Source organism: Sinohyriopsis cumingii, chromosome 8, assembly GCF_028554795.1.
Source record: "Sinohyriopsis cumingii isolate HCF-2022 chromosome 8, ASM2855479v2, whole genome shotgun sequence".
NCBI lineage: Eukaryota > Metazoa > Mollusca > Bivalvia > Unionida > Unionidae > Sinohyriopsis > Sinohyriopsis cumingii.
Genome location: NC_142968.1, coordinates 115,701,200 through 115,717,635, shown reverse-complemented (window position 1 = coordinate 115,717,635; position 16,436 = coordinate 115,701,200). Strand labels below are relative to the sequence as shown.

The 16,436-nt window shown below is 38.6% G+C and overlaps 1 protein-coding gene across 5 annotated transcripts in view; it reads right to left on the bottom strand.

The window, feature by feature from the left end:
- The window catches only part of LOC149794445 (uncharacterized), a 70,276-nt gene that overhangs the window by 26,865 nt on the left and 26,975 nt on the right, over positions 1–16,436 (bottom strand). For 2 of the 5 annotated variants that reach the window (XM_089968690.1, XM_089968691.1), the window contains 2 exons: positions 4,950–5,249; positions 990–1,289 (listed from right to left, as the gene is read on the bottom strand). In XM_089968690.1, coding sequence (XP_089824816.1) covers positions 990–1,289; positions 4,950–5,249 — 600 coding nt within the window. The remainder of the gene's footprint in view (positions 1–989; positions 1,290–4,949; positions 5,250–16,436) is intronic. The other 3 variants (XM_089968692.1, XM_089968695.1, XM_089968693.1) reach the window with 2 other exon arrangements.

Sequence of the window (16,436 nt, the reverse complement as noted above, 5' to 3'; positions counted from 1 at the left end):
AGGATGTAAAAAGGTCTTTCCTCTCTGGGTCACCAAATATTTCCAGTATTTAGTAATGTGTGTTTGTCGATGGTGTTGATGTTGTTTGGGGTTTAACGCCATTTTTCAGCACACGATAGGCGATGCATGGCGGCCAGTATTAATGGTGGAGGAAGAACACGGGAAAATCCCGGGTAGAGCCACCGACCCAAGAGAAGCTACTGGCAAACTTTCTCACATACCCACACTGGCCGAATCCTAGACTCGAACCCACGCAGACAGGTGAGATGGCAGTAATCCGTAAAGGAGAGCGCTTTAGACCACTCGGCCACTCGGGGCCCCCTGTTTGTCGATGAGCACATTGATGACGCATTCGTTTCCTTGCATCAGGGCAGCAATTTATTTTAAAGCATGCAGTATTTGGGAGATAAACGTTTCGAGACGCGTGTCAAAGTACGAAAGACGTTTTAGAATATACCCAACAAACCATATCCTCGATGTCAATAATAATAATAATAATAATAATAATAATAATCATTATTATTATTATTATTATTATTATTATTATTAAATTATTATCATTATTATTATCATTATTATTATTATTATTATTATTATTATTATTATTATCATTATTATTATTATTATTATTCAGAATGACAAACAACGGAGTATATCTGGTACTAAACTAGTCCAAGAGTTTGTTTTTTTTAAATTGACCGATTCATTTTCTCGCGTTACAAATGTTCAGTGAAGATGTATCGTAAGAAGTAACGCCTTACAAACTTGTCCCTTCTAAGACTTTTTTTCCTGTGTATAATTTGTAACTATCTAAATGTGACATTTTGCATCAAGACAACCGGACACTTGAGGCAAAAGTATCTGAAATTGCTTTTTGCTATGAAAAGCAGTGACCCACACCTTCCTCACCTAATCCTCATGAAAAAAGCTCTAACTTAACCATCTTAAAAGCTGTATATTTAGACTAAATTACTAAATAAAAGACTTACGTCGATATATTTTTGTTTGCACTTTCATTATGTTGACCTTGCATTAGAATCTTCTTTCCATTTTTACTCTGAGCTTGATCATCATTAGGCTGCGACGATGGTGCTGTGTTAGGACGTTCTTTTGGGCAACCGTCTTTAGTACTAGAGAATTCCATGCTGTCATCCTTATCCGGCGATTTTGGCACAGAACTTGTCTTGGCGGTTATCTGGCCAGCTGTATTAAGAACGTCTTTAGTATTTAATTTCTTGTTAAACTCCGTATCTGCCATGCTTCCCTTCCCAAAAGGTATCTCTGTGTCTCTGCAAGTATTAAATTTCTCAGTATCAATAGTAGCAATTACTTTTAAGCCTCTCTCTCTCTCTCTCTCTCTCTCACACACGTGTTATTTTTGAGAAAACATTCATTATTCGACGATACAGATTACTTTGACTTAAGTTCCGTGTTGACATTACCTTATCTAAAATACATTAAATTCGGAACTGTGCTGTCGTTGCTCGACTCAAATTTTCCTACACGCAAGAATTTGGACAGCAATGAGAGCAAGGTTGGAGAGGGGGCTTTCCGCATTACGAAAATGAACTCTCTATCTCTCTCTCTCTCTCTCTCACACACACACACACACACACATACTTCAATCTATATTTCCGGATCCACCACAACATATATAGAATAACTCTACTCTCTGCGATTATTACTTGCATATCCGTCTCAAATTTGCACTGTACGAAACGGCGACAGAGGCAGGAGTCGCCTTCAGGGCCCTCTCACTCGAAACAAAATTACTGCAAGCTCCGCGAATTCGCGTCCCACCTCCACCCTGGCATAGTCCTTTTGGGCGGTAGTTCGTCTCCCCCGCTCTTACGACTGCCTGATTACTTGTGTTTCACGTTTAAGTTAATTACCCAAATATCTCTGTACAACTGAATGCCAATGAATGTAAACGCATTACATAGAAGTTTTAATATGCTCTTGTACACAAATGCGTCTAATCATGTTTACAGATATACATTCATACATACATAGATGCATGCATACATGCATGCATACATACATACATACATACGTACATACATACATACATACATACATACATACATACATACATACATGCATGCATGCATGCATGCATGCATGCATGCATACATACATACATACATACATACATACATACATACATACATACATGTAAATGCGAGTAACATGGTTGTAGCTACGGAATGGTCTATTTTCAATAGTACTGAAAAAAAGTAATTATGTTCATGCATGCATACAAAAGATATACATACATATGCATGCATACTTTAATAAATAATATATACTGCCCTCTTATATAGTCGTGTATATGTTTTACTCATATGAAACGTGATAATGATACAATTACAGTCTAAGTGTTCGAATGCTTGTCCAAATGTATAAAAGGGGGTGTGTACTTTCTCACTGACTTTAGTTGGAGAGGGCATATTCTCTCGAGGAACATTGTAAAATCAATACAGAGCGTCTCAATTTCGTTGTATTATATGGAATGCAGCAGAGAACCGTATACGCTAAAATTATTGATCAGTTAAATCAGTTTAACTGCTATGTTACTCTATATTATACTTTCAACTATTTTCTTGCTGTTAATATAGTATGCTTCCCAAATGATGTTCAAAGAGTTCATGGTGCTCGTAAAGAACTGAGGAACAAATATAAACAGATACGGAATGATCTTATCCACCCCTACCCCTACCCCATTCCCACCCCCCAAAATGGGCTTTAAACAACCGAAACATTTCCCAGAGTACATTGTCTTTACAGTTAGATGTTAAAACTGTTCCCTGAAAACTCCCATGATGCAAGAGTTTTGACACCCTGAACCCCTTTAGGCTAAAGTCTCACAGACCTCTTACCTATTTGTTTACGTTTTTCTCATACTCACATACGATATAGCTGGATCCGACACTGAACAGCTTTCATATAAACATTATGTTTCAATTTACAATTTTTTTCCCCTGTGTTTCTCAATTTGCTGGTAGACGACATTTTGGTATTTTGTGTTGCTTACTGATAACTAATTTATCACGTGACAAGTTCATCTGTTCTGAGGTAAATTCTTCTGTTTCGTTACCTTGATTTTTCCAACACATTTACCAGGAGAAGCAAACCTCGGTGAGCTCTGCTGTCACATCGATTATATCGTACATTGATCACGTTCAACAGCCAGACAGTTCCCGCTATTCATGTAGGAATACGAACCATACGAACACAGAGAGTTATGAACGCAACGAAAGCTTATTACTGCAGCCTACGGGCGATCTAGGCGGCAATTATTGATTTACTTACAAAAGCGCATTACGTGACTCATCTGAAATTTACTGATTTTTGAATGGTACGTATTTGGGTCTCATTATATTCCCTCGAATTTAGTCGAATGCAGGGGGGAAGTTCTGTGGGAACGGCGTTACCTTACTTTTTACTGCGCTCGCCATTTCCCCCACCCCACCCCCGCATCCGAGTAACATGCGTTCCCTCACTTCTATATGGCGTTCTCCCACATCTTTATTTAGCACTACACCACTGGTCGAATGTGAAAACACAATAATATGGAACGGTATTGATATTCAGTATTCTTTTATTTATTTCGTTCCTAGATTTGTTTCGCTATACTTTAATAGCACCCTCTATATCTTTGCGCTTGGGTCATTTCTCGCATATACTCATCAACATTGATATGTAGGTCCTCTAACAAGTATCTCAATCGTACCCTACAAAAATCAATGTGATCTAGTTTACACGCTTGAGTGCCTTATATATGGTTCAGACTCCTTCATAACATTTTGCACTTTACTATTGCTCCTTCACTCACTCATCAAAACTGGTATGTGGATGAGTCTTAGAAAGGGTTTAGGAATTCCTTTCCTTAATGATGCTGACATTCTCGGGATCATTATTCATTCTATTTACATATACAACAGCTATCCTCACTTTTATCTCGAGAGGAAATGTGTTTTTTGTGCAGGATGTAAAAAGGTCTTTCCTCTCTGGGTCAGCAAATATTTCCAGTATTTAGTAATGTGTGTTTGTCGATGTTGTTGATGTTGTTGTGGGGTTTAACGTCATTTTTCAGCACACGATAGGCGATGCATGGCGGCCAGTATTAATGGTGGAGGAAGAACACGGGAAAATCCCGGGTAGAGCCACCGACCCAAGAGAAGCTACTGGCAAACTTTCTCACATACCCACACTGGCCGAATCCTAGACTCGAACCCACGCAGACAAGTGAGATGGCAGTAATCCGTAAAGGAGAGCGCTTTAGACCACTCGGCCACTCGGGGCCCCCTGTTTGTCGATGAGCACATTAATGACTCATTCGTTTCCTTGCATCAGGGCAGCAATTTATTTTAAAGCATGCAGTATTTGGGAGATAAACGTTTCGAGACGCGTGTCAAAGTACGAAAGACGTTTTAGAATATACCCAACAAACCATATCCTCGATGTCAATAATAATAATAATAATAATAATAATAATAATCATTATTATTATTATTATTATTATTATTATTATTATTATTATTATAATTATTATTATTATTATTATCATTATTATCATTATTATCATTTAGAATGACAAAAACAGAGTATATCTGGTACTAAACTAGGTCAAGATTTTTTTTTTTTTTTTTAAATTCACCGATTCATTTTCTCGCGTTACAAATGTTCAATGAAGATGTATCGTAAGAAGTAACGCCTTACAAACGTGTCCCTTCTAAGACTTTTTTTCCTGTGTATAATTTGTAACTATCTAAATGTGACATTTTGCATCAAGACAACCGGACACTTGAGGCAAAAGTATCTAAAATTGCTTTTTGCTATGAAAAGCAGTGACCCACACCTTTCTCACCTAATCCTGATGAAAAAGCTCTAACTTAACCATCTTAAAAGCTGTATATTTAGACTAAATTACTAAATAAAAGACTTACGTCGATATATTTTTGTTTGCACTTTCATTATGTTGACCTTGCATTAGAATCTTCTTTCCATTATTACTCTGAGCTTGATCATCATTAGGCTGCGACGATGGTGCTGTGTTAGGACGTTCTTTTGGGCAACCGTCTTTAGTACTAGAGAATTCCATGCTGTCATCCTTATCCGGCGATTTTGGCACAGAACTTGTCTTGGCGGTTATCTGGCCAGCTGTATTAAGAACGTCTTCAGTATTTAATTTCTTGTTAAGCTCCGTATCTGTCATGCTTCCCTTCCCAAAAGGTATCTCTGTGTCTCTGCAAGTATTAAATTTCTCAGTATCAATAGTAGCAATTACTTTTAAGCCTATCTTCTCTCTCTCTCTCTCTCTCTCTCTCTCTCTCTCTCTCTCTCTCTCTCACACACACACACGAGTTATTTTTGGGAAAACATTCATTATTCGACGATACAGATTATTTTGACTTAAGTTCCGTGTTGACATTACCTTATCTAAAATACATTAAATTTGGAACTGTGCAGTCGTTGCTCAACTTAAATTTTCCTACACGCAAGAATTTGGACAGCAATGAGAGTACGGTTGGAGAGGGGGCTTTCCGCATTACGAAAATGAACTCTCTCTCTCTCTCTCTCTCTCTCTCACACACACACACACACACACACACACTTCAAACTATATTTCCGGATCCACCACAACTATATAGAATAAATCTACTCTCTGCGATTATTACTTGCATATCCGTCTCAAATTTGCACTGTACGAAACGACGACAGAGGCAGGAGTCGCCTTCAGGGCCCTCTCACTCGAAACAAAATTACTGCAAGCTCCGCGAATTGGCGTCCCACCTCCACCCTGGCACAGTCCTTTTGGGCGGTAGTTCGTCTCCTCCGCTCTTACGACTGCCTGATTACTTGTGTTTCAAGTTTAAGTTATTTACCCAAATATCCCTGTACAACTGAATGCCAATGAATGTAAACGCATTACATAAACGTTTTAATTTGCTCTTGTACACAAATGCGTCTAATCATGTTTACAGATATACATTCATACATACATAGATGCATGCATACATGCATGCATACATACATACATACATACATACGTACATACGTACATACATACATACATAGATGCATGCATGCATACATACATACATACATACATACATGTAAATGCGAGTAACATGGTTGTAGCTACGGAATGGTCTATTTTCAATAGTACTGAAAAAAAAAAGTAATTATGTTCATGCATGCATACAAAAGATATACATACATATGCATGCATACTTTAATAAATAATATATACTGCCCTCTTATATAGTCGTGTATATGTTTTACTCATATGAAACGTGATAATGATACACTTACAGTCTAAGTGTTCGAATGCTTGTCCAAATGGATAAAAGGGGGTGTGTACTTTCTCACTGATTTTAGTTGGAGAGGGCATATTCTCTCGAGGAACAGGGTAAAATCAATACAGAGCGTCTCAATTTCGTTGTATTATATGGAATGCAGCAGAGAACCGTATACGCTAAAATTATTGATCAGTTAAATCAGTTTAACTGCTATGTTACTCTATATTATACTTTCAACTATTTTCTTGCTGTTAATATAGTATGCTTCCCAAATGATGTTCAAAGAGTTCATGGTGCTCGTAAAGAACTGAGGAACAAATATAAACAGATACGGAATGATCTTATCCACCCCTACCCCTACCCCACTCCCACCCCCCAAAATGGGCTTTAAACAACCGAAACATTTCCCAGAGTACATTGTCTTTACAGTTAGATGTTAAAACTGTTCCCTGAAAACTCCCATGATGCAAGAGTTTTGACACCCTGAACCCCTTTAGGCTAAAGTCTCACAGACCCCTTGCCTATTTGTTTACGTTTCACTCATACTCGCACACGATATAGCTGGATCCGACACTGAACAGCTTTCATATAAACATTATGTTTCAATTTACAATTTTTTTTCCCCTGTGTTTCTCAATTTGCTGGTAGACGACATTTTGGTATTTTGTGTTGCTTACTGATAACTAATTTATCACGTGACAAGTGTTCATCTGTTCTGCGGTAAATTCTTCTGTTACATTACCTTGATCTTTTCCAACACACTTACCAGGAGAAGCAAACCTCGGTGAGCTCTGCTGTCACATCGATTATATCGTACATGGATCACATTCAACAGCCAGACAGTTCCCGCTATTCGTGTAGGAATACGAACCATACGAACACAGAGAGTTATGAACGCAACGAAAGCTTATTACTGCAGCCTACGGGCGATCTAGGCGGCAATTATTGATTTACTTACAAAAGCGCATTACGTGACTCATCTGAAATTTACTGATTTTTGAATGGTACGTATTTGGGTCTCATTATATTCCCTCGAATTTAGTCGAATGCAGGGGAGTAGTCCTGTGGGAACGGCGTTCCCTTACTTTTTACTGCGCTCGCCATTTCCCCCACCCCACCCCCGCATCTGAGTAACACTTCTATATGGCGTTCTCCCACATCTTTATTTAGCACTACACCACTGGTCGAATGTGAAAACACAATAATATGGAACGGTATTTATATTCAGTATTCTTTTATTTATTTCGTTCCTAGATTTGTTTCGCTATACTTTAGTAGCACCCTCTATATCTTTGCGCTTGGGTCATTTCTCGCATATACTCATCAACATTGATATGTAGGTCCTCTAACAAGTATCTCAATCGTACCCTAAAAAAATCAATGTGATCTAGTTTACACGCTTGAGTGACTTATATATGGTTCAGACTCCTTCATAACATTTTGCACTTTACTATTGCTCCTTCACTCACTCATCAAAACTGGTATGTGGATGAGTCTTAGAAAGGGTCACAAAAACTTATTTAACAGCCAGTCACTGTGACCTACCTTATATACTTGAATGACTGCGTTTTTTGTGAGATTCGTTTGCACGACCCTTTACATCTTGGACCCTATTTCCATCAACACTTATATGCAACAGCAACTTGCGAAGAAAACCCATAGCAAACAAAAAGTATCAATGTGATCATTTTCTTTCGCATGAATCGCGTTTATAACTTTCCAGGTTCGTTCGTAACACTTTTCATATATCAGACCATATTTCAACTTCACTGATCGAATTCAGCAAAGGGGAGGCATCTTGAAGTACTTATATAAACTCGTTCATTCGATACCCTCAGCAAAATGGACTTTACTTTCATGCGTCCAGCTTCATAATGTAAACTTCAAGTGTAGTCTACATGTGGTGCTGTTGATTCCGAAAAATAACATGTTTGAAAAACCACAACCAAAAGCAGCTAGATTAGATTCTGGTCTTTGAAACTATGAGGCATGATATGTTTTAAACAGGTTATGTTACGTATATTTGATTTAATTTATATCTGATTTAATTTGTGTTTGATTTGATTTGTTGTTTGTAGGTTTTGGAACCTTTTAATTTCTTTACATGTCAATGTAATGTAATTTTGTTTACAAGGAATTTGACATATTTCAGAAAATTCAGTTTGACCTGAATCTTTCCATAAATACCTAATAGAAACACTTGTTTTTATTTTGACATAGTTCCTGGCCATGATTGAGGGTCAAGTAAACAATTTTTCTCGGAGTAAAATGATGGTTCTTATCAAGGACATACAGGAGCTATGTGACTTTTACGTGTAAACATGATCACGTGATCCTTTATTTCGCAATGAAGCATTTCCAAAATTGCGAAATACTTAGTATTAATAGTGATGTTTAGAGAGAGATAGAGAGAGAGAGAGAGAGAGAGATCAGAATCCGAGCTTTTAAGCACTTGATGTCAAGTTGTTTTCTTCTGTTGTGACCAGTATTTAATTTTTGAGTCTTTTAGTTATATATTAATTTTTCTTCAGATTACTTGGATTCTAAAAGGCTAATTCGTTTCTATGGAAATATTATTGTATTCTTACAGAATTCTTGAACAAGGACATTTCTTGAAAATTTTATTTGGATTTTCAAAACAGGAGGATAAATTATTGTGTTTGTACAAGGAACTGCACACTCCAACACAGTACAGGGTACAGCATACGTCATTGCCTTCCATCTTGGATGCTTCGTCGCGATTCGAATTTGAAATCATTAAAACATTTCATTATTAGGACTTCTAAAATTTTATTCGTGGATTATTCTTGGATTATTTTTGGATTTGATTCTGGAAACCGTAAGTTCATATATTTTCATTTTTACAGAATATTTCCAGGGAAACAAATTATTTGCTATATTTTTCAAACCTTGTTGTTTTCACTCTTTCTTGTGTTACTGTTTATTTGAGCCTAAACACGTAACAGTTAGCCCACTACTGAGGAGAGAGGGAATAATGAAAGTCTTTCGAAGCTGGATAAGTTCGCCAAACAAAACAAAAAAATGATATACCATCATATAGTCTAAAAATCGTTAACAACCTCGTGCAATATCGATAGCAAAACATGGAAAGAGTTACCTCTACCGCCATGAAATTGACCTAAAGTTCCTGAAACTGTAACAACCTCGGTTAAGTTAGATAATAAATACATGAAATGGGTTACATCTACATATATGAAATTGACCTACAGCCTAAGAAATTTTGACACCCTCGTTCAATTGGTGTATGTGTGTTATTTGGATTTTTAAACGTAGCTTTAACAACTTTTCAGTCATATTGATACAATGCATGCAGTGTGACAGTTTATAGAGATGTCTAGCACTGGGCATCATGGGGAGGACATGTAGTATTATGTCCCACCTAGTCATACTATCCTGATACCAAGCCGACCAGTCCCAGCACTGACCTCTTAACGCTGAGCACCAAGAGAGGCAGCTACTAGTACAATTTTTTTAAAGTCTTTGGTATGACTCGGCCGGGGTTAGAGCACGAGACCTCCCGCATCCGATACGGACGCCCTAACAATAGGCCACCGGAACGGTCCGTTCAATTTGGATATTAAAAATATGGAAAGAGTTATATCTACCGAAAAGAAAGTCTCCTATAGCTAAGGTACTGTAACAGTTTCGACATAAAACTAATGGAAAGAGTACCCGACATGAAACTGACCTACAATCTGGCAAAAATCTAAACAAAATTGATTAATTCTATAGTGAAGACAAGGAACAACTTACTTCTACGTACATGAATTGTTCCTACTATCAAACCTTGAAAACGACAGTGTTACACGGCGCAAGGAGCCATGTGTGGCGGAATGTCCTAGGGCGCTTGCCTTTACATATTTTTCACATTTCTCCACGTGTATTCGAATCTCTCTTCGACCAGCACCGTTATGTGAGAAAGTTTGCCTGTAGCTTCCTGTAGGTCGTTGGATCTTCAACTGGTTTTCTCGCCTTCTTCCTCTACCAAATATATTGGCCGCCATATATAGCTATCTAGTCCGAGATTCCTCTAACCCTTGTCAGCCCTTTTTTCGATATTTGGACATTTTATGTTGTGGTGTAGGGTCAGAGTCAATTTCTTATCGAAAAGTTGGAAATGGCCGATACCATTTGGTGTCGGCATAGCGTAGCCACCTACTAGCCGGCCTAGCAAACTAAAACGACCGTTCATCGAGATATACCTGCATGAAATCAAAAGGAATATGATTTATTTTCTCAAAAATAGCGAATACAGCATTCGTTATATCTTTAATCAGCTGACAGACGAGATGTAACTATAGCGTTGATGAAATTTGAATGAAACTCGCCATTTGCATTCCGAGTCACATGACTACACAAATCTCGCAACCTATATGTCAATGACATCAGAGGTCCAATAATCATGTGCTATTACCAATATACCATTTTGAAAGTTGTTGTACATAGAATTCGAAAATATTAATTAAAAGTCACGTAATATTTGTACATAAATATAATGTATACTTAATTCCTAACATATTTATTTTGTCGCTATCGCAGCAAGGTGGATAAAATCAGATTCATTAAGTTCTAAGCACGTGTGGCAATGTATTTTGCTGGTATCACCGGACTACCGCACTGACATGTGTTCTCCGCTTGTTGAATATGGTTATTTCCAAGATGCTGCAACACTTACAGATTTCTGGTCGTTGCTTTCAGAATAAATATTTTTAGCAGTTTATGCTCTTTCTTTAATTTTTCTGTAAATAGTACGTGACTTTCATTTATATGTTCGATTATTTTTCCTGCAGCAACATTGAAAACGATTTATTGTTGATATCACGTGACTATGTAGGTCGCGAGATTTGTGTAGTCATGTGACTCGGAACGCAAATAGCGAGTTCCAGGTTAAATTTCATTAACGTTATTGTTCAGGCTAGTCTGTCAGAGGAAAAAAGATATAACAAATGCTCTACTCGCAATATCGGAGAAAATAAATCATATTCCTATTGATTTCATGCAGGTATATCTCAGTGAAAGTTCGTTTTAGTTTGCTAGATCGCCTAGTAAACGACTACCCCCCGCCGACACCAAATGGTGTCGGCTAATTCCAACTTTTCAATAGGGAATTGACTGTGATCCTACACCCCAACATAAATGTCCAAATATCAAAAATGGGATGGCAATGGTCAGAGGAAACTCGGACTAATAGCTATCATGTTCTGAACATGGCATTAACCGAAGAACAGCATAATAAGCAAACAAAAAGTCACGTTTTATACCGCACGACTTAACCTAAACAGATTACCATCCTACTCAAAATACATTAGTAAATATGTACTGTATAAATGTATCACGTCTCTCTCCCTCCTCACTCTCGTTTCTGTAAGTTGAGTTGGATTGTGCATACCTCATGAGTATATGTTTATACCTGTCGAGAGGAGCCATACATTTTACAACTTCTTTCTATCCTCTTGCCTTCTATAAATGTTCTATATGGCAATAAAATATGTTTCAAGTATGCAAATCAAACAGAATAACAGAACCAAAGAAACAGTTGGTCACTACACATCCCTTTTTTTTTTATTATTAAGTGACCTTTTAAAAATGGTCACGTTCAAGTTACTTATGCACTTTTATCGCTTTGCTAGTAACACTTCCATGTTTCCTGTCCTAGATCGTTTACAGGCATCAAACCTGTTATGTTCGTGCATCGTTTTAGTAGTACACGTATATTTTAACTCTTACACGTACTATATTGATCCCCCAATTTACGACGACGTCTTTCCGTTGCGGCCATACCGGCAATAGCTGTCTTACTGGTACGGTACCTTAGCGTATCGGATAACCGGATTACTTGCACCGCTTCATCTTACAAAATGTAACAAGAACATGCCAGCAGTTTTTCCCTGCGCGAAAAATGTTATGTTTAAGTGAATATTCGTATGCATATATAATGTATGTACATATGTATTTATATTGTATATATCGCCTAATGAGTATTGGAATAAATGTGAAAAACTGTGAAGAATTTGTTCAAAGCAAGCTCATTTGTTTATAAAAGTGTAAACAAATGTATGCCAGTCAATAAAACCCTATCGAGGAAAACTACGGGTCACTTTTGATTTTGATAGTGCTACGTACTACCCCTCACTCTACCCACCCCCACTCCCTATAACAATGATTTAGCAAGAAAATAAATAATCAAGATCTAAAATACGCTTGATTTCCTATCTATTTCAGTATTGCTTATATTTTCTTTCTGAAGCATCCCTATAAAACTGTTAATATTTGTTACAAATCGTAGAGTACGAGTACGACAGTAGTGAAGTGGGTCACCCTAGGGACAATGGGAATTACCATTACAGACACCCCTGGGTCACTCTGGGGACTATGTAAATTTAACATGGAGAAAAATCGTGGGTCACTCTAGGGACAAGGGGAATTAGCATTACATGGGAATAGAGTTTGGGTCTGTCTAGGGACAAGGGGAATTGAACATGGGGAATAGAGTTTGGGTCTGTCTAGGGACAAGGGGAATTGAACATGGGAATAGAGTTTGGGTTTGTCTAGGGACAAGGGGAATTGAACATGGGATTTTTTTTTTTAATTTAAAAAAAAATGTGCTAGGCAATTGAAAGTCATTCTCTTTTCGAGAAATATGGGTGGCCCTGAAAAGGGCCTTTGGGTTTATGTTAATGTATCCATTAACATAAAGGGCATCTGCGGCATCTTCTTGTCCTCAGGCTGCGTCTTACTCGAGGGCAATAAATCAGTGTCCTCTTGAGGCAACCTTGTCTTTCTACGTATACTCTTCGTATCCACATACTGGTGTCTGACTTGTCGACAACGGTCCACTTGGACCGGACATACATGAGCATGTCCGTCCTAAACATCATGGAAAACACAAGGGTGGATGATTCGACTGTGGTCCACATCGTGAAGCGACGAGAACAGGTGAATCAATGCACTGAACTGCGCTTATTTATAGGTAGAGGAAGGATTGAAACGGATTGAGTTCATTCACCAATCCGAACACGCGTTACAAAATTCAGTCAGCCCGCATCCAATCCGAAGAGAGCAGTCTGTGACGTCACGTGGTCTATATAGATTCGCTAGCGCTTGTGTACAGTCAATCTATGCGACAGTGATTCAACATGACGGAAACTCAGAAAACGATTCATTGGGGTGCACCAGCAGGGGAGACTGCCCAAGGGAACCCGGACTTACTTTCAGAAGAGGTAAATTGGGATTTTGTGGATTTTCTTACCTCGCAAGAATTTGTTCCGGAACCTTCGTTACCTTCTTCATTACCGCAAGTGGAGAATTTTAGACAGAGACAGAAAGAAGAATTGGAGAAATTTATACAACGACAAAAGGAAGCGGAACAAGCTTTTCTCCTACAGCAGCAGCAAGAAGAAGAGGTAAGAAAAAAACAACAGCAACAACAGCAAGAAGAAGTAGCAGCAAAGAAACAAGAGGGTGAAAATCAAACGGTCACGGTACTGTTGGACATTTTAGCGGAGTTAAGAAGTCTGAAACAAATGTATCAGACTTCTTTATTACGACCGAAGAGAATACGACCTTCCCGAGCGAAACACGTTAACCCTTTGACTAAGCCTACCGTACCACCCTTAGTGATTTCAACCCAATCATTATCATCAACATTACGCAGTCCAGAAGTAGGCCTTGGCCGTGGCAAAGGCTTAAGGCAGTTAAAGTTGATTGCTTAAACTCACCCCTACACCAAAAAGAAAAAAGGCCCTTTTCAGGGCCACCCACATTTCTCGAAAAGAGATAGCCTTTCAATTTGCCAATAACTCAAAAAAAAAAAAACAACCCATTTTACCCCCTATAGTACGTGTCTTTGTATGAGTGCGTGAGTGTACGTTCTTATTTTAAAATCATAACTCAAAGACACTTACCTTATATCATTAATTTATTCTTTTATCCATTGTTACAATCCAATTCACAATTCACAACAGAACACTTTAATATAAAGTTCATTGACTTCTTCTTTCTGCTTGTTTAGTCTCTCTGTTTTTTAAATTTCTTCACCGTCTTTTCCTCTTCTTCCTCCTCACTTTCTTCCCTTCTTCTTTTCTTCTCCTGTTTCTTTGCCTCTTGTAAATAGAATTGTCTTCTTTCTTCCTCTTCTTCCTCTGAAGAATCCCTCTCTTCCTCTGAAGAATTCCTCTTTTTTTCTGACTCCTCTTGTTTCTTTTTTGGGCAATCTGGAGACCAATGTCCTTTTTCTTGACAATAATAACAGGTATCTTGACTTTTGTCTTTTTTAGCCCTTTTTTTTTCTTTTTTGACGGTCTGGACACTCTGAAGACCAATGCCCTTTCTTCTGACAAATATAGCAAGTATCTTGACTTTTATCTCGAAAGGAAGGAGAGTAGTCCGTGGGCTGGTCTGAAGAGAATTTTCTAATGACCCCTCGCAAAGCTCTGACGAAACGTTCGATTTGGCTAGTCTCTTCCATCGTTGTGCTCGGCTTGAGAGTGAAATGAATAGTGAAAGGACAAGACACACACCCTTTTATATACGCTGGTCTGCCATGCCTATAAATTAGTCTATGGTGTTTAAACTTGAGTCATTTGACGTTTTTCACTCAAGATGAAACGATCCTATTCATTCGAGACGAAAGAAGAAGAAAGTAAGAGGCAGAAACGTGATCTATCGCCTCGTACCAGGGCTGAAATCTTGGCACAAATTCATGCCAGTGATTTTGAAGAGGAGATGAGTGAACCAGAATCCGAACCCTCTAAACCAAGTTCACCACCCTTAGTCAACCCTGAAAAATACTATTCCATTCGAGAGACGGAAAAGCGCTCCTCTAGAAAATTTAGAACCACGGCTTACAAATACACGGTGAAGTTTAAAGATTTCAAGGCTGAAGTGCCGTTAGAGAAAGCAGAAGTGTTTATCACTGGGGTGTGGGATTCTTTGCTCACCTCACTCAAGCGACAATGTCAACCCAAAGAAGACGATCGCTTGAGACTTTCCATACAACACGACGGTTTGAAATCCCCTGTTTGGATCGAGTTTAGCACCCCTGCAGAATTGACTGCTTCCAAAGTCATGGACAAGATTCAACACGTACAACAATCTAATGATCAGTTTGACATCACCGATGGTAAAGCCACACTGGACATGACCCACGTCTCTCCTCCTCAAGGGACTGGACGCAAAAAGATGTTATTGGTGGACGACCTTCGCAACACCAAAACAAGTCTCGTCCGAATTCACAACCCTCATGACCAGATGTGTTTAGCCCGTGCCATCGTGGTGGGACGAACCTATGCCAACAAGAACGACACGGTAGAATGGAAAAGAGCCTGGGAGAACATTCGAAAATCGAACCGAGCCAAACAACGAAACGAAGCAGAACTCCTGTTACAACAAGCCGGACTGTCCAAAGACACCCCCTGTGGCATTCCTGAGATGCAAAAATTGCAAGATGCCCTAGCTCCACGATACACTTTGAAAGTGCACCCTCAAGAAATGCGTGGGTCTCTGTTGTTTCGAGGCCAAGATTTTAAGGACGGAAAATACATTCATGTTTATTATCACGATGACCATTTCGATACCATTACCACTATCACCGGATTCTTGGGATATATTTATTATTGTGAGAAATGTGATTATGGTTTTAATAATCGAGAGCAACACAAGCATTGTGGATGGAAATGCTCAGGATGTTTGGCCTCTCCACCCTGTCTGAGCGAAGAACCAGTGCATTGTTCAACTTGTCTGCGCACGTTTGTCAGCCCTACCTGTTACCAACAACATTTGAAGACGCAAGGTTCACAGAAGAAATGTGCTTGTCAACTGCTAAGAATGTGCCCTACCTGTGGACAAGGCATACTTACCAATAATGCCAAGGCACACGTATGTCGAGGAAAGAAAAAATGTCACTTTTGTCACCACATCGTGGACTTGGAACACCAATGCTACGTGCAAAAATACCAACCCCCACCAGAGAAAGAGGACGGTCACAAGAAGAAAGGCAATTTCATCTTTTTCGATTTCGAATGCATGCAAGAGACTGGCATTCACATTCCTAATTTCTGCGTGGCTCATCGAGCGTGCGAGAAGTGCATTCAAGAACCTATATTCAGTCAT